The 18,176-nt window shown below is 33.8% G+C and overlaps 2 protein-coding genes across 2 annotated transcripts; one reads left to right on the top strand and one right to left on the bottom strand.

Annotated features, from left to right (window-relative positions):
• The first annotated feature begins 409 nt into the window (after positions 1-409).
• LOC120078131 (auxin-responsive protein SAUR71) lies at positions 410-1,212 on the top strand. The gene has a single exon (XM_039032350.1). It carries the CDS (start codon positions 571-573, stop codon positions 961-963), a length of 393 nt encoding a protein of 130 aa, XP_038888278.1. The 5' UTR covers positions 410-570; the 3' UTR covers positions 964-1,212.
• Positions 1,213-5,691: 4,479 nt separating this feature from the next.
• LOC120078206 (nucleolar complex protein 3 homolog) lies at positions 5,692-14,287 on the bottom strand. Its single transcript, XM_039032432.1, has 14 exons — positions 14,121-14,287; positions 13,341-13,569; positions 12,999-13,168; positions 12,722-12,915; positions 11,763-11,971; positions 11,326-11,428; positions 10,889-11,052; positions 10,405-10,543; positions 9,333-9,509; positions 9,089-9,225; positions 8,133-8,456; positions 7,477-7,616; positions 7,291-7,388; positions 5,692-6,452 (listed from the first exon to the last, which is right to left on the bottom strand). The coding sequence occupies exons 2-14, from the start codon at positions 13,508-13,510 to the stop codon at positions 5,985-5,987; spliced, it is 2,493 nt and encodes an 830-aa protein (XP_038888360.1). The 5' UTR covers positions 13,511-13,569; positions 14,121-14,287; the 3' UTR covers positions 5,692-5,984.
• Positions 14,288-18,176: the final 3,889 nt, after the last annotated feature.

Below are 18,176 nucleotides of genomic sequence, written 5' to 3'. Positions count from 1 at the left end.
TCTTTTGTTAGAATGTTTATTATTTTCTACTCAAACAAAAATAGTTTACACCTTAAACATAAACTATTTTTAACTAGACTAAAATAGTTTGTAGTCTAAATATTAACTATTATAATCCCACTGTCTATTATAATAGAATATACTAACCATTAACTATATTCAGCGCTCCCTAAATTTATAGTAGGGAGAAATCAAAGGCCAAAATAAATTTATACCATAAATATGGAAAAGTAATTGAAATAGAAAAGAAAACAAGAAATAATAAATAATAATGAGAGAGGGAAAGGGGAAGGTGGTGTGAGTGATTGTACCTGGCAAGTACTCTTACCTGTACCTCCCCACCCTCTCTTTTTCTTTTTATATATATTTATATTAATATTGTATTTAATTTTAAATTTTAATCTGGAAATTCCAAACTCACACCTCCCCTTCACTTCTATATATATTATTCCCATTCTTCTCCCAATCTTCAACCTCTCTTTCATCTTCTTCATACTAAACCACCAATTCACTCATCAAATTCATTCAAATCAAATCAAATCTCAATCTCTATTTCTTTTATCAATCATCATGAAGCAATTGATCCGCCGCCTTTCTCGTGTTGCCGATTCCTCTCAGTACTGTCTTCTCCGCTCCGACTCTCCCTCCGCCGCCGCCGCCGCCGCCACCAAACTTCGCCGTTCTCGGATCCTCCGTTCCGGCACCGTTCCGCAAGGCCACGTCCCCGTTTACGTCGGCGAAGAGATGGAACGTTTCGTCGTCAGCGCTCAACTCTTAAATCACCCTGTTTTCGTCGAGCTCCTCGATAAATCCGCTCAAGAGTACGGTTACGAACAGAAAGGCGTTCTACATATTCCTTGTCACGTTCTTCTCTTTGAGCGTGTTCTTGAAGCTCTCAGACTCGGTGATTACGATTCTCGCCATCTTCAAGATCTTCTTTCCAATCTCTCTCTCCAGTCATAAACGGACCTTTTTCTTTTTCCTCTCTTGTATTTTTTTTCAGAGAGATTGTTTTTCTTTTTATTTTTCTTTTTTAAATTTTTCTGTATATAGGTTTCTTTTCTGATTTTGGTTTCTCGTAGACGATTAGTATATCAAAGAGAGTGATCCAGGACAAGAATTTTTTAGCTTCTTTTTTCTCCTTCCGATGTAAATCGATAAGGATATTACTACATTTTCTCTGTTATGGAGACAACTTCTTCTTCACCGAAATTTGATTATCAATCTCTGAATTTCACTTTTTCTGAATCGTAACGGTGATGAATTCGATTTAGGATCTTACGTTCTAATTCTGACCACAACGTAAATGGTTATTCTCATAGATTTTCAGTTTTCATTGCCTCGAATCGAGAACATCCAAGATCTTATTCCACCATTTATGGCAATAACAATCAAACAAAGGGAAAGAAAGCAGCGAGAGAAGTAGTAACTCGTTAAAATTACGGGAGAAGGAAGTCCAATCTCGCCGGAGAATTAGGGATTCTTCTTGATAAATCAGCAGCACTATCATCGGAAATAGAAGCGAGAAGTTACCTGATTATTCGGCCGGCGGCGTTTGTAGAGATCCGACGAGATCGAAGATCGGAGATATCGACCGGTCGGTCATGTCCTTTAGAAATGGAATTTGAATTTTTTTTTCCCCAATTTAAATTTACATCCTTTTATGAATTATTTGTCATCAGAATCTAAAAGAATATTATGTTTCTAAATTTTTCATTATGATGAGTTAAGACGATAAAATGTAATTAATGTTAAATATGACCTAATTTATTAATAGAAAATGATATTTGCAAACGCATCATGAAATCATAAGTCTATAAGGATTTGGTATTTATTAGCTGTAGTGGCAAAATTCACTTAATCATGCCAGATCACCTTTCACCTACCACTATTACTATGCAAGCCTTTATTCACTTAATATATGATTAGTATCTTAACCAATATAATCATAATTTCTATTTCATTTACATATCTGTCCATCTCAATTTAATTCAGTAGATGAGTTACGAGCTTGAGTTTAGTCAAATTTTGGAGACCCATCCTCATAAATATATCAAGCAATTTTCATTCCAACATTTGTTGAGTTAAAATAGAAAAAAAAAATGCTTTAAATAACTTGATAGAGGTGTTCAAAAAATTCGATGACCCGATCAACCTAACTCAACCCATGCGGTTTGGATTCGGGTTATCAAGATTGGGTTGGATTCAAATAAACGAAAATTTTGTGGATTGGATTGGTTCATGGAACCAACACGAACTTATGGTTAACTTTAATATTTTTCTTAACTTATGATCCAATTGTATATACATATATTTGTTTTAAATTTTTTTTGATAATTTATTCTCCAATAACACTTAAAAATAGTTTTTTTTAGCATTTTGGAAAGAAAAATTCATTAGATAAATTGAAATTATGTTTAAATATTAATTCAATATATGAAAATAATTAAAATCAATTTTTTTCCATATTAACATCTTACTTCGTTTTATAACATAAATCTAAATAAATAACCTGGTTAACCCGAACCAGCCCAACTCGAATGTTTCATGGTTGGATTGGGTTGGTTCATTTTTTAATATAGGTTATTTGGGTTTAAAAAATTAATAAACCGAACAATTGGATTACGTTTAAAAAATCTTTCAATTCAATTCAACCCAATCCACAAACGTCCTTATAGCTTGATATTGTTGTGATGTAATTAGAGGAATTAGAAGTATTTTAAAAAAAAAAAATGGTTGGTATAAGAAAAGAAATGAGAATCTTGGTAATCACAATTATTGTTGGTGTGAGTTGAAAAATGTCGTTTTATGTGTCAACTTTAATGACTTGAACAGAAAAAGATTAAAGAAGAAAGAAATGTATTACTCCTAAATCACTAATATTGAGGCATAAGAATCTCTTTTCTTCACCAATTTTTATTTCCAAAATTATTAAAGATAAATAAATTATATATATATATATAAATTATTTTTGTGGTGGGACGGAGGATCGTCCTTTTCAATATGTTTTTGAGTGGTGGTTTGATCGCCCATCTCACTTTTTTTTTTAATATTTCAAAACAAAACAAAACAAAAATATATATTATGCATCTTCTAATTGTAATTATTGTGCTAAACTTAATCATTAATGCATCTAATGGCCCAATCTGTAAAATTATACCCATAATTATTAGTAATTCAATTCTTCATCCAATAAAGATAAGCAATATATATCCACAATTTCCCTTTGCCATTCATTGGACAAATGTGATCCTAAATACCACATACAACCTTATAAAAAAGAAAAGAAAAGAAAAGAAGATTTTTTATATATATATATATATATATTTCTCTCTCTCTCTATTTAATCAATTATTAAATATATTTTTTAATTTGGGACTTTGATGTATTAATTTCAGGAGGGTTTAATGTGGTATGATATATAAATTAAATAATAATCAGTTTCTCGAATCCAGCGTGTCAGATTCAAATTCAGCCATGTAATTGGGATTAACAACTAAGTAATTATCTAAATCTTAGCTTCTTCACATTTTTTCTACTAATACAACTCATGTTCTTAGAGTTGACTCTAAACGTTTTAAATTCTTAGTCTGACCCAATTAGCAACAATAGTGCTTTTTTTTTTTTTTTTTTCTCTCTCTCTTGTTTTCTTACTTCTAATAATTATAATCATTGAAGGTTATCTTTTCATACTTAGAATTATGATTAATTTCATTACATCGAATATTATTAGCCACATTTTCCCATCCTTCATCAGAATGTGGATTTCCTTAATTAAGATAAGGTTTTTATTATTATTTTTTTCTCATCATATGTTAGTTAGAGAGAAGATGGATACATTGCCAATGTAGTTTAATTTCAGTTATCACATGATATGAATAATCATAGAGCTTATATTATTAATGTCATATGTTTTAATCATACAACATGCCCAAATTAGGCCCAATCACCACTTATTGTTTATGAACCCATATGTTAATCAAAGAGCCAAGCATATGGCTTCATTCATTTGATCGTATCTAGTATTTGTTTAATTTCAGTGAAAGCTTTAATGGGTCAAAACTATAGGATGTGTTTATTATATATAATTCAAAGATAGTCATCTATATTTATATTATATGCTAAGCATTCACACACATACATATAAATTTATCAAGAATATAACAACTTGTAATATGTGTATATATAATGATTAATTGAGGTCAATATTAAGAATTTTTTTTAGGAAAAAAACCTTGCATATTATTCTCTGCATTCACACATAATCACAAATACAAGTATTTATTAAATATGATGGATTAAAGAATAAGCAAAAGAATAAGGAAAATGAATTAATTGGATGAGAAGTCACATCTATTGTAAGAAAAAATAATGTATAGTAAGGGCATTATTAGGGGCAGAAATAATGTAAGCGTGCTTAGGTTCCAAACAAGTCACGTTACAAGCAAAGGGAATTAAGAGAGAGAAAGAGAGAAATGATTGGAAGCCACCAAAGTGGATTATAAAATATATATAATTCATATGCCAAAATATTATATGTTGAAATTATAATGAGGAAAAAAAACTGCCAATAAGATGACGGATACTTATTTATAATAGTTTGAAAGTGAAATCCCTTGATTTGCGCTGTTATATCACATGGTGGGTGTACTATGGTTTCGTTTTTTTCTCGTCTCTTCTTTTACTTAGTTTCTCAATATTCGTTCATCATTATTATCGTCTAAACGCTATAAAAAAAAAACCAATTCTTTATGGACTAAAACAGGATTCTTGATTATTTTGAAACTTGGAGGATTTGGACCTTTTATAGAATGAGGTTTAATGTAAACCCCGAGTTTATGAATAAGCAAAGATCACTCACTCTTAGAAGTATGCTGTCTAAGTTGCAGGGAATGTCGAAGCCACTAGGTGCTGAATCTAAATTCCGAATACTAGAATTGGAGCATTATATCTAAATTTTTGTTGACCACATTCAAGCACAAGAAATGGGAGGATTTGTTCGTAGTATCATTTTAGCACAAAGACTGGTAACTTTGTTACTCATTATTTGGCAAATCATGTTAAGGTATACGAACATTTTAGGCGTTTGGATGGAAGACACCCGTCATAGGTAATAGTTATTTGTATCTAAATTCCTTTGCCTTTTAGCTTCATATGCACTAAAAGAAATTAATGCAATTTTTTCTTTTTTGAGAAATTAAAAAAAATGAATGTATTTTGGGTTCATCGATTTCGAGAAACTGAAGGTATTTATGCTGAGGAAAATCTTAATACTTAAACAGTGAAACAATCTTCCAAGATCCGAGAGAAGAGGCAGATACTACAGAGAAGCCCCATGTGGATTCTGAAGAGACTCACATGCCTTACATTTATTTTCTTTCATTTATTTATAGATTTATGATTTTTTTTTTCAAAGGGAAAAAATGTTCAATATTATAATTAAAATTAAAGTTGAGAATTGATTGACATTGTTGTTGGTTAGACGATCTATTTATTGAGTTGTGCGTTTGCCTGGAGACAAATCATTTGAAGACTCCATGCTATATAAAACTCTGACGACTCTTCTTTCCAAAAATAAAAAAAAATCTATTCCTTGACGACTCTTATTTTTTATTGGTTGTCATCTACAAGGACCCAACAGTATATCACCCCTATTATAATTAAATAGATTAAGTATGAGCACCAACCCGATATCTAAACGTTCAAATCTTCATATCTCGACTTTGTTGTACTAGAAAAGAAAAAGTAATGATAATAATTTATGAAATACAATTCCAAATAATCATAGGTAAGTCAAGTTCTTCATTCTTCAGCAGCTCAAACTGAAGCTCCAATGATTGTTTCTTGCGTGTGTGAGATTTATGGAACTTTCTGCTTTCAGAACCAACCGCCCTATGTTTTCTCTCGACTTAATTGTCAGAAAATGAGACTACAAAAACTATCAAAAATTTTTGGACGGTAAAAATAACTTCCATAAAATTAAACTAAACATTCCTAGACCTTTTAGTTTTTCTCTTTTGCCTTTTGTATTCTTCATATAGCTGCAAAGACAAAGTAGTGCGGTCTAATTCAGCCCTCAACCTTTCATTGTCTTTGATGTCCCGGAGAAGAAAGAATCTTGTTGAGAGTTTCTCCTTCACTTCATTTTCATCGATGGCACTGCACGTATCGAGAGTGGACTGGGAAGATTCAGTAGCTCTTTTCCTCTTGTTAACTTTTCGGGCGTTAAATTGTGGTTTGAAAGACTCCTGTTCCAACGACAAGTCTTTGAATGCTTGTTGGGGAGAAACAGTGGATATATATACTTGATTTTGAGCACTAGTCATGGTTGATATGCTAGAAGCCATCGTTGAGACAGCTGGATGATAATGCTTCCACAGAAGATCAAGTTCCCAAAGGACAGAAGCAAGAGCGCCACTCAAATTTGGATCAGAGGCATATGGCTGATATTTCTGCATATCAAGTTAGTAAAAATTAGTTCATCTCATTCCTCCTTTCAGTGGGGTCGTGATGGGAAGAATACTGTTTTCTGTGGCCTCGTACCAAATCATTACATGTAAATTATATCAAAGGCCTGTAAGTCTATTTCCAATGAATTTTTAAGTGCTTAAAAATTAAAAGCGCAAACTACTTTTTAGTTCTAGAATTATGAAGAATAGGTGTGCTTCTTCTAAGTTTTCAAAATATATCTTTTTAGTCCTTGAGTTTTTTTAGAATTGGTGCATTTGGTCCCCGAGTTTTCAAAATGTACCTTTTTCGACTTTTTTTTTTTTTTTTTCTTAAGAATAGGTTTAAAGAATCCATACTATTTTTTATTTTCATTTCATATAGGTATATGAAATTTTGAAGTATAAAAATATGTAATTTAATTTCTAATTTAAAATAATAAAAAAAATAATGTACAGACCTTTTAAACTTATTTTTAAAAACTCGTGGACTACATAGCTACATTTTGAAAACTTAGGGACCAAATAAACCTATTCTAAAAAAACTCGAAGACTAAAAAGGTATGTTTTGAAAACTTGGGAGCCAAACGCACATATTCTTTAAAACTCGAGGACTAAGAAGGTAAATTTCCCAAATTAAAAATACTTTTCTAAGATCTTAAAATGTTGTTCCAAACAGGTTTGACAGAAATGCTACGTTCTTTGGTGGTTTTTTTTCCCTCATGTTCATGATATATGGGGGAGAGATATAATCATGCAAACTTGAGCAGCACAATGCAAGTTTCATCATAGAAAGGTTGGTGTTACAAAAAGTTATCATATATCTCAATAGTTATAATATTACCGCAATAGAGCCAGATACTGAACCTCCACCAGCATCGTTTTCCAAAAGGTTGCGGCACTTGACATTTTTCTGAAGAAGATGCCTTACGGTGACCAAGGCTGTAAATAGACATACATATCCGAGGTTAATAAAAATCATTATAATGTTTTAAATAATAAAAAGGAATTCATAAGCTTCTTAGTATACCTGCCAGCGACTCTGCAGATCCAAAGCATAATGCGAAAGTAGCCAAACGCTTAATAAATGCAGCTGCCTTTTGCATGTCATGCTGTCTATCATCGCACAACATTATCTTCAATGCTTCAGCTAACAATCCACCTTGATCTCTGTGAGTGACACTTGAATGTTACCCATTCGAAAAATAATAAAAATAAAACAAAAAAAGATAGCAGATAAGAAGTAGAAACTATAAACATTAATACTAAGGCCCACCCTTACATGATATCCAGGGAACAGGGAATTAAAATTGTTTCATAACAAGGACCCCAGGGCAAGGTCCACCAGACTGGACATAAATGGACTTGGCCTTAAAAGTATAATCAAATTTGTTGTAGTTTACATGCGAATAAGCAAGTAATGTCTGAGAATTCTTGAACAGTTGAAAGCATTAATGCATAAGGATAGTAGTTTCATCCGGGTTCATATAACGATTGGATGCCTTAATGATGAATCCCAGTAGAATATCAGAGAATTTTCAGAAGATTAGGTTATCAGAGAACTTGTTGTAATCAAGATCATAAATATCAAAACAAATCCTTGGAGGAAAACAAATGCATTAACGAGGCTTGCTTTGAGAAAATCATCAACAAATTTAGCATTTTATTTTAGAGTTCGACACTAACCTCCCAGGCCTGTACTCGAGTACAATATTGTATAGCTGGACAAAGAAGTCCTGAAGATCAACATTCAAAGCATCAAGGTTTTTCCTCATTACTTTAAATGCCACGATGCAACACTGAAGACGCTCAGACACAGTCAAACATTGTGACTGTTTCTCAGAAGAATTGTCACCACCAGAAGCAAGCCTTTTCAAATAATTCATAAGATCTCCCATGAAATCTATATCAATGAGATGCGAGAATTTTCCCAACCCATTCAAACATGGAGCAAGCAGAGGATGGGATCCAGATGGGCTAGTAGTAGATGGAGTACTACTTGCTTCAGGCCTTCATAATAAATGAAAGATGCATGGTTCAGCAGTCTGAGTTGCGGAAGATGAAAAGTGCAATGGAAAACAATTGAAATTCATGAACACAAAAAACACGAATATACCAAAGCTTTCATTAATCAAGATGTCTGTGGTCTAATTTAAAATTTCAAACTTAAGACAGTTCAAGCAGACCAGGGTCCCTACACCAACCTCCAGCCAAAGACTCGAGGGAGCCACCCTACTGGGGCAAATAATAATCAATCGAACTTTTAAAATCAGTTTCCTGTTAGCATTAAGCTTAAGAAAAAGGAGCTGAACTGAAACAAACAAATGGTTTGGTTTGCTCTTGTTGAGTTCTGTATCCTTTATCAGAAAAAATAGAACACCTATTTTTATCCATGTTTTGAGTAATTGAAAATTTTTGTTCAGCTCAAAAACAAAAAGTTCCGATATAGATGCATTAAATGATTAATAATTATTTTAGTTAAACTGAAGTATAGTTAAATGAATATTAAAATAGGTTTCATGCAATCTTGTTCCCTCTCGTACATGCACAAGCACATCAAAGTACTTGGCAATTTTTCTGAAAGACTGAATTGTTCAAAGAAAACACAAACAACGTCCACCCTTTATACAATAATAACTTACCTAGCAGTTAATGACTGCATTGTATGCCTTAAAATTCGGAAATATGTTTCAAACATGGCAGAAAGTGTATCAGACTGCATCTCTCTTTGCTTCATTACATCTGGAGCAAGAGAAGCAGCCCTGTAATCAGCAGCAACCTATAAGAAACATCACAAACATTCATCAATTACCAACTAAAAAGATACCAAAACAAAAGAGAAAGGGGCGGGGGGCGGCGTGGTGGAATAATAGGTAACAATAATACCTCTTCGGTAAACTTCGTCCTCATACTCTGTCTTCCATCATTGCCATCATTCCCTTGCAAATGACTTGATTCCTCACGATTCTTTACTTTCCTGTGTTTTTTGTTCTTTACTTTACTATGCTCGTCTTGCTTTTCTGCTTTTCTCAGGTCCTCGTCAAATGTTAGATGTACAAAAGGCTGGTAGAAGTTGCAAACAGGGAACTTTGAGTGGGAAAGGCTAAACAAAAATAAATGAAAACTGCAGTTCAAAGTTTCATTTCAACAACAAATATCTGCGTGCGTGCCTTGCAATGACAATTGAAATTTTAAAATAATTTAACATCCGGCAACTACTCATGGTAGGTGGTGTTGTCAAGCACATTTGATCCTTGTGTAATCAAACCAGACATAATTCCATCTATCTATATAAGTTCATCTATGAAAGACATTGACGACAACGGACCCAAATTGTAGCTGAGCCACAGCTAATTTAACTTATGTCATCCCAACCTTGATTGAAGCATCTTCCATTTAGTCTTTCTTCAGGTGCAGTGTGCCATAAACTTTAGAAGTTACTACAAGAAACAGAACTCCATATTTCATGGCCATATCATGCACACACAGAATTTAATCAATGCTTCAAAAGTGAAATCTGTAAAGGTAGCCTCAAGACCATCTCTTGGAGAAACTATCTAATTTTCCCTTCTCTCGAGCAGGTGGATAATTTTCCCTTTCTTGAGTAGGTGAACATATGCAATGAGGTGGTATGAGGAAGAAGTTTTAATATAAATTTTTTAAAGAAAAAAAGAAAGTGAAATTGCATAAAATGGATCACCATGAGTCACAATACATTAAAACAAAAATAATAATAATAATAAATTTAAATAAATAAATAAAATAGCCTAAGAGAAAGGGAGATCTAAGAAGTGGATGTCTACATTTTGAAAATACAGTAATATATATTACTTTTTCTAACAATTACATGAGCAGTAATAATTTGGCTTCAATGTGTTCTTATCAATGCATAAACTTCTATAAGAAAGCATGGGCTTCACGTGCTTCCAGAAAAAGGTGCAAGAATGAGAATTCAAACCTCGATGGAATCAGGATGCAATTGGCAGTCGTGAGATTTCACATGATCAGCAATCAACCGGACAGCCTCCATGGTCGCTTCACCGCCATGCTTTCCCCCATTGATAAATAAAGATTTAATAGCACCACAACAAAGTTTTCTGTCAATCCACAAATATCAATAGAACATAAAGGTTAAAGCATGTCCTAGGGAGAGAAAAAAATTAAAAGAAAACAAAACAAAAAAATAAAACAAGACCCTGTATCCCAATATAGCCAAGGATAAGAACACACAATGTAGATTATCAGAACTCAAGAACAGAAAAGATGTTCAAACTAAGAACGCACAAGTTTACAATTTCAAGAAGAAATGAACCGTTATGATGTGAAAAGTAAAAGATTTAAAACAGTTGATGCTGGAATGAATATACAACTTCTTGCTCAATATTGATGCATGAGAAGGAAGAAAAAACTCAGACAAGAGAACAGCTGCTTTAAAGGCTAACCTTACAACATCATCAGGGGAGCTTATGTTTTTAACAACGACACCTAACAATGTCTCTCGAAAGTTGAAGTGGGGAACTGCATCAAGCAATGTACATATACAGCGAATAACAACATGCTGAAATGACGGCAATTTTTCTAATGACATCAGCTTCTGCAGGTATCCCTGCAAATATTAACAGATGGCAAAAGTAAGATTAAAAATACCTAAAAGGAAACCATCTTACAGTCAAAAAGGTGCACTTCAGAAATAATATCATACAGTGATCTAATCACACGCCAAAAGTGAACCAAATGACTTAATTGAGTCAAGCAAGGTAGAGTTGTAAACATTTTCACTGATTTTGATTTCAGAAAGTGTTCTACTGAATATTTCCAATTTCCAGCACCATTAGAAGACAATACTCCATGGAAAGATGAAATAAATCGGAGCACAAACCTTATAAACAGTAAGAAGAGAAGACTCATAGTACCGCATTTTCTTGACATCCTTGGACACTTTAATTTCTAGCTCCTTTTCTGTTGGAAGCCGAATCCGATAACTGTATATGCATTCCATAACAGAGTATAAAAATATACAAATTTTATAATTAAAAAATTTAGAATCAAAATAATAAACAAATGTGACACTATATAAGTTAAAATTTTAATTGTCTACCTATAATTAATATTATGTTATTCATTATAATGATGTATCATTACGGAATAACTTATTAGCATGGAATGAAATTAGATGATTTTTCCTTCTTCATTACAGAAAATAATAAAAAATAATAATTAAAAAATATAAAAAGCAAACAATGCAACTAAGACAATCAAAACATATATATTATGTGCTATTAAAAAGAAGAAGACGAATAAGAATCAACATCAAACCCGGGTATAATGTCTTTAAAAACAGCCAACAATGATAGAAGTCCAAGTTTCACGATTGCTTGATCATTATCCTTAGCAATCTGCAGCATCTCCTTCAGAGATTTAATATTGGAATTTGGGTCTGCCAGCAACGCAATGCCAAGCTCCGCAAGTTTCTGCTTCTTACTTTCAAATGTCTTTTCAGCAGTAAGATCTTCTACCACTTCGGCCTACACAGAGAAATATTTAACAAAACAAACATATGAGATCAAGAAAGTAGTTTTGAGGTCTAGAAGGAGATTAATGACAAATGCAACGATCAAACATATAACTATTGAAAGGAAAACTCATACGAAACCAGCACATTAACCAGTGTACATGAATCCTACACGGTTGCTCCTAATTGCTAGTGCAACAAATACTGATACAACATTTTGTCCTTCAAGAACAGAAAGAAAATTAAAGAAACTGTAATGTTCAATCTGAAGAGGACATAAACTAGTCTATTAAAATATCAAATGATAGATGGAATTCGTTGGTAAGGATATCCCCCTGATCAAGTCTAGAGCTACTTATTACTATTCTCATAGGAACTTCCGTTTATTTTTCATTACTAGCAATTGTGGCTCCGTCTAAATGATTATTTATCAGTAGCTATGTGTTTGGTGCGGTCATGGTTTTTTGTGGCTACTTTTGTTTATTTCAACTTAGTAAAAGTTGGTTTTCAGTTTAAAACAGACCCAGGAATAGGATGTTATACGAACATTTTCCTACTGAATTAAGAGCCTATAGGAAAAGCAGGCAGAAACCAAGGGTTCTTGTGTCTGCTTCTACAAAAACTACATGACTACATGATAGACAGCATGACAAACCCAACAAGTTCAGTTAATTTCCACCTCTTTTTCATAACAAAAACAACTAACACCATTTCATGGGACGGTGCTATAAAGAAGAAGGAAAGTGAAATTGTGGAAGAATACCAAAACTGCAGCTTGTGAAGTTGGTTGAACTTCTTCAGCTTGAGTTACATCCTCTTGTTTCTTGGCAATCTTCTTAATTTTCTTTTGCTTTGCCCTCCTTTCTGCTTTAGTTAACTTCAATACACCATTATCTACCTGGTCCTCTTCTGTTGCCTCTTCATTCCCACCATTTTCAGGTGCATCGGATAGTTTTGCTGCATCAAGTATGTAGGAAGAGAGTGAATATACTAAATGAAGCAAGCAGTAGAAAGAGACAAAGGAGACAAGTAAGCTATACATGTTCGGTAGTAGAGTTTCCCATCAAGTGTTTTGACAGGAAGAGCATCCACGCGATCAACTTGGAGCTTATTTTCCTCCTCCTGTTTCTCCACTGGCTTCTTCCGCAGACGCTTCTCGTATAAAACCTCCAAAGCATCTTCTTCAACATTAGCAACACGCGTAACATGCCTTCGGAAACAATAAATTGAAGTGTTCAATAGATAATTTAGAGCACCTAAGTAATCTTCTTAGCGGATGTCCTAAGGAGCACAGAAACTCTAATTTCCATTTTTCACTCTCTTGGAAGGAGCCAATAAGAAAACACTATTCCAAAAGTAGCTTATTGAGATTGAATACGAACTTGGTTATGGATTTAGTGTCTAGACGGGAAACAGAGACGGCATAGTCTTGATTCTCCTTAACAAACTCCAAGTCCTCATCGGAGACCTCAATTTCTTCCTCGGTGACCTCTGGTGGAAGCTCCGGCGGTAGAATTACCTTGTGTTTCTCGTTATTACGTTTCCTCCCCATAGCCAAGGCAGAATGAAAGCCGCCTTGGAGTGGTGAGAGATTAACCCTGTTTGGAATTCCTGAATTTGGAAGGATTTCAATTCAGTTCACATGTTTGGATCAGAAAAGAGGCAAGAAATTTGAAATCAGTTTTGATTTTTTTTTTTTTTTTTTAAAGAGAAAAAAATTCCAAAAAGAAAATTCGGTCCAAATAGGTCAGATTTTACGGTATTTTTATTTATGCTAAGCCAGTTCGTATGCAAACGCCATTCTATACCAATTCATATGCAAACGCCTCCCAATAACAATGCACCCCATTCGGTCGAACTCAAATCTCCCGGTTACCTTTCTATTTTGTTCGTCCATTCTACTTTGTTGGGTTTTATTTTAATTGATAGGAATAGTTAGAATCATTCCAAATACAGCATTTCAATTGCAACAAGTAAATCGACCAAACTACAAGTTAGTTTGTTTCTTCTTTTTCCTTCGTCCATAGGCATGCCATTCAGGCGATGGTCCGCTGGTGGCGGCGGCAACGGGCATGACGCCGGCGGTGGTGTGAGCTGTTGGGCGGAGCTGCAAACAGGAAGATGAGAGAGAGAGAGAGAGAGAGACGTCAAAGGTTCCTTACCGGCGTCCCAACTACTGACCGAAGAAGAACACGACGGCGACGCGAGGGCTTCACGGAGAGAACGACAGCTGGCGGCGCGAGCTGGTCGACGGAGGTGGGTGGCGTCGTGGATTGCGAAGAAAATCGAGCATTAGAGGGAGAAGGAGGGTTTAAACAAATTAAAAGAAGGTTTTCTCTTCTTTTTTTTTTTTTTAAATAAAAAGCAAAACCTAATTGACTTTGGTCAAACATAGGACACCATCTTCATGTCTAAATTCTCACCGAGTTCGTTTTAGGGGTAATTTGTATTGATGGCCCTATTTAGGGTCCACTCGAAATTTGACCGTCGTGATGTATCACGTCATGAATTTACCATTTTAAACTTTTTTTTCTTCTTCTTCATTCCTCCTTCATCCTCTCTTTTGCATCATTTTTTTTTTCGTTTTTTCTACTTTTCTTCTTATTTTATTTTTTTTTTCATTTTTGACGATTTCTTTTGTTTCACTACCCTCTAGGCGATTTTTCTTTTTTCTTCTCCAACAATATATGTTTATGTCGCCTTATTTTTTTTGTTTTTCTCTCTTTATTCTTCGTTCTGCATTTTTTTCTCACAGAGAAAAGTTGCAGGTGTGTCTGATGAAGAACAAGACGAATGAGAGATGAGCCGGAGCGGGAGTGAGAAAATGAGAGGAAGAATCTAAACAAATGAAAAGAAAAATGGGAGAAAAAATTGTTATCGTGTCTTGTGAGGATCAAGACAATGGAGCGAGAAGCGGGAGCGGGAGTGAGGAGTTAACAACAGGCCCTCGCATACGTTTTGAGGTCAAATGGGTACTTTCAAATGTTTTCACATGCTGATGACGTCAGCAGAAGGCCAATTCCGAGCGTTTTTAAAAGTGAGGCCAAATTTCAAGTTGTAAATTCTCCATCATTTTAGTATGTCCAATGAACTGAATTGGGATAAATCCTCAAATAATCCTACTTATGATAAACATGCTTTATAAATGCAAAATTAGAGGTCCTTCTGGGATCTTACAAACACTCACAAATAAGGTTAACTATACAAATGATTCTAACTAGGCGTATCTAGTGTTAAGGTTGATGTCTCGAATCTCGTGGTTTCATAGTTTGTAAATTATTTGTACAAATGATTTTTTTAAAAATAAAATAAAGTGTTATTTTATTTGACATTTAGTTACATTAACCCAAAACCAATAAACTATGATCCTAGGTTATTTAGTGTATCTTAAACATATATGTGGTGACATACAAGTGGATCATGTTTAGGTAATAACTTAAAAGGTTTGTAGTAGATGGATAAAGTTGGGTACTTTATCCCAGTGACACTACGTATACGGTTCACTTTATAATTATTATAATTGTTGTAAAGGGTTATAAATGATTTGATCCTGTTCATTCTCGTGGAGACATGTGAGTAGGGGTATCCTGTACAAAGAGTTTGTATAAGATCGGACCACGAAATTATTAATCTCTTTTTATAACACCGTTACTTGAAGAGACTTATATTTCACTATGATGGCCACAGATGACTTAACCTTAATCCTGAGTGAGTTATGAACTCTTCCTGCCTATGAGGGTGGTCCTTTGTGTTGGGGTTGATGCCCTAAATCTCATGGGTTCTATAGTTTGTAATTGTATTATATAAATAGTTTATTTATTTAGTAAAATTTGAGGTATTTTATTCAACATTTAGTACCATTAACCTACAAAACCAACAAACAAACATCTAAGATTATCTTTTGTAGCTTAAACATATATGTAGAGACATACAAGTGGATTATGGTTAAGTGATAACCAGAACGGTCTGTAGTAAATGGATAGGACTGGGTACCTTATCTTGGTGACACTACGAATACGACCCACTTTGTAGATGTTACAATTGTTGTAAAGTATTACAGACGATCTGATCCTGATCATTCATGTAGAGACATGTGAGCGAGAGTGTTCTACACTAAAGGGATTGTATAAGACTGGACCACGAAATGAACTCCTAGCTATGAAGGCGGTTCTTTGATTTGCATGGGTGAGAGTGGCCAGATCGCTAACTTAATAAGTCTACCATTTTGGGGATTCGTCTGATTGGGGAGCTGGAAACGTAGCTACATAAGATGAAATTCACTCCTTCCTCAACGTCGGGGTAAGTAAACAAATTTCTCCCTTAAGGGCTGATTTCGGGGGCTTGAACAATGTCACGTCACATCCTCACCTGCCCTGAGAGGGGTTTGATCATAGTTGGACCATGACTTATTGTTCATTAAAGGGATCAGTGATACTTAAGGAGTTAGATGTAACTACAAGGGCAAAACGATAATTTTGGCCTAGCTGTACTTACAAGCAATTTGTGAAGGATCATTGCACTGTTGACTGGTTATATCCAATGGACATAGAAATATATCTGTAGTGTGAAGAGTGCAACTATCGGTCTATAGTGGAATGATCGACAATTAATGGAAGTTGGATAATTTAATTAAAGAAGTTCAATTAATTATCCAAGTACCATTAGAGTTTCAAGCTATAGGTTCATAAGGTCCCCTTTGTAGCTCAATTGAGATTATTAAGAATTAATTTTGAATTAATTTAAATTGTTCAAATTAATCAACATGATTAATTATATGTGATATAATTAATTTAAATTAATTTTATGTGATATAATTAACATAATGTATTTGATACATTATAATATTAAGTTTTATTTAAGAGGAAATAAATATTTAAATTTGATTCAAGTATTATTTCTATGAATTTGATTAATATAAAAATTATGAGTTAAATTTAATAGAAATTTGATTCATATTAAATACTAGTGGTTTTATGAGAGAATAATAACCTTATGTTATATTTGATATAATACAAAATTAGATATATACATATGTTAATTGTTGATATATGTATGATTATATATATTGATGTTTTTTATTTGAAAATAAAATGGGACGGGAGTTATGTAACTCCCTCCACCCTCTCTCTCATTTAATTTCGTGAAAGTGGTTCACGATAGATTCAGTTTTTTGGAAGACGTTTTCTTTTCCTCTTTTTCTAGGTTATCTTCTTCACAAAAGTAAGTGACAGAGATCTATCCCAAAAAGAAGAAAAAGAAATTCTCTTCTTTCATCTAAAATAACTCTCACTCTCCCAAAATCATCAGAGCCCACACACTCCTGAGGATTCTCATATCCTATAGTGAACACAGAATGCTCTCTTTGGTATTGTCCATTTGAAGAAATTTCTGTATTTTGGAGATCGAGATTCAAAGAGAAGGGTAAGTGACCGGATCGAGAGGAATTTTTCGTGAAGAAGTGATTCTTCAAGAGGTTAGTAACCCAAAGAATGCATAATAAGGTTATGAATTTTATCATTCTGTGTAAATTAAAAATTGGGAAACGATCTTTGCTTCCATCTAGGATTTTTACAAACCTTCCTGTGGTATTAGAGCGACGTTTTTGGTTCTCAATTTTTAAATTTTTGGAATTAAAATTTGTTTATGGTGGGTACTGCATTTTTTTATGCATCCATATTGATGAATGTTGGTTGTGCAATTTATGGATGTTTTTATCAGGATTGGTCTATAGATTTACTGCTTTCTTTACAAATTGGTTTGTAAGGGTCCGGTGTTTTGGGCATATTTATGGAATCGAGTCAGTATTTGTTATGTCCTATGTCATTCGTGATTGTTCCGATGAAGTTCTAGAGAAAACGATACCCAAATTGGAGCAAAGATGGTGTAAATCGTTATTGTATAGTAGGCGACTATACAACAACATCATAACGATGTGCCCCAGTGTTGCGACGCTGCGAAGAGGTGAACATAGAATTTTTTTATAGCGTCACAACACTAGGGAACAATGTTGGGACGCTCCGAGACAGAAAATTCACGTGGTTCAGTCGCGATTCGACCGGTTCACGTGCATTTTATGGGTTCGAGCAGTTCGTGGCTTGACTCACCTATTTTGGTCTGGTTCAGTTGCTTATTTTATGTAATAATTAGTTTTCTAATTAATTAAATTAATATAAAAGTTATATTAATTTAATTAATTGTTTAGGAGTCCAATCCCGATC

The sequence above is a fragment of the Benincasa hispida genome, chromosome 5, assembly GCF_009727055.1.
Source record: "Benincasa hispida cultivar B227 chromosome 5, ASM972705v1, whole genome shotgun sequence".
In the NCBI taxonomy this organism is placed as follows: Eukaryota; Viridiplantae; Streptophyta; class Magnoliopsida; order Cucurbitales; family Cucurbitaceae; genus Benincasa; species Benincasa hispida.
This window is presented reverse-complemented; position numbering and strand designations above follow the sequence as displayed.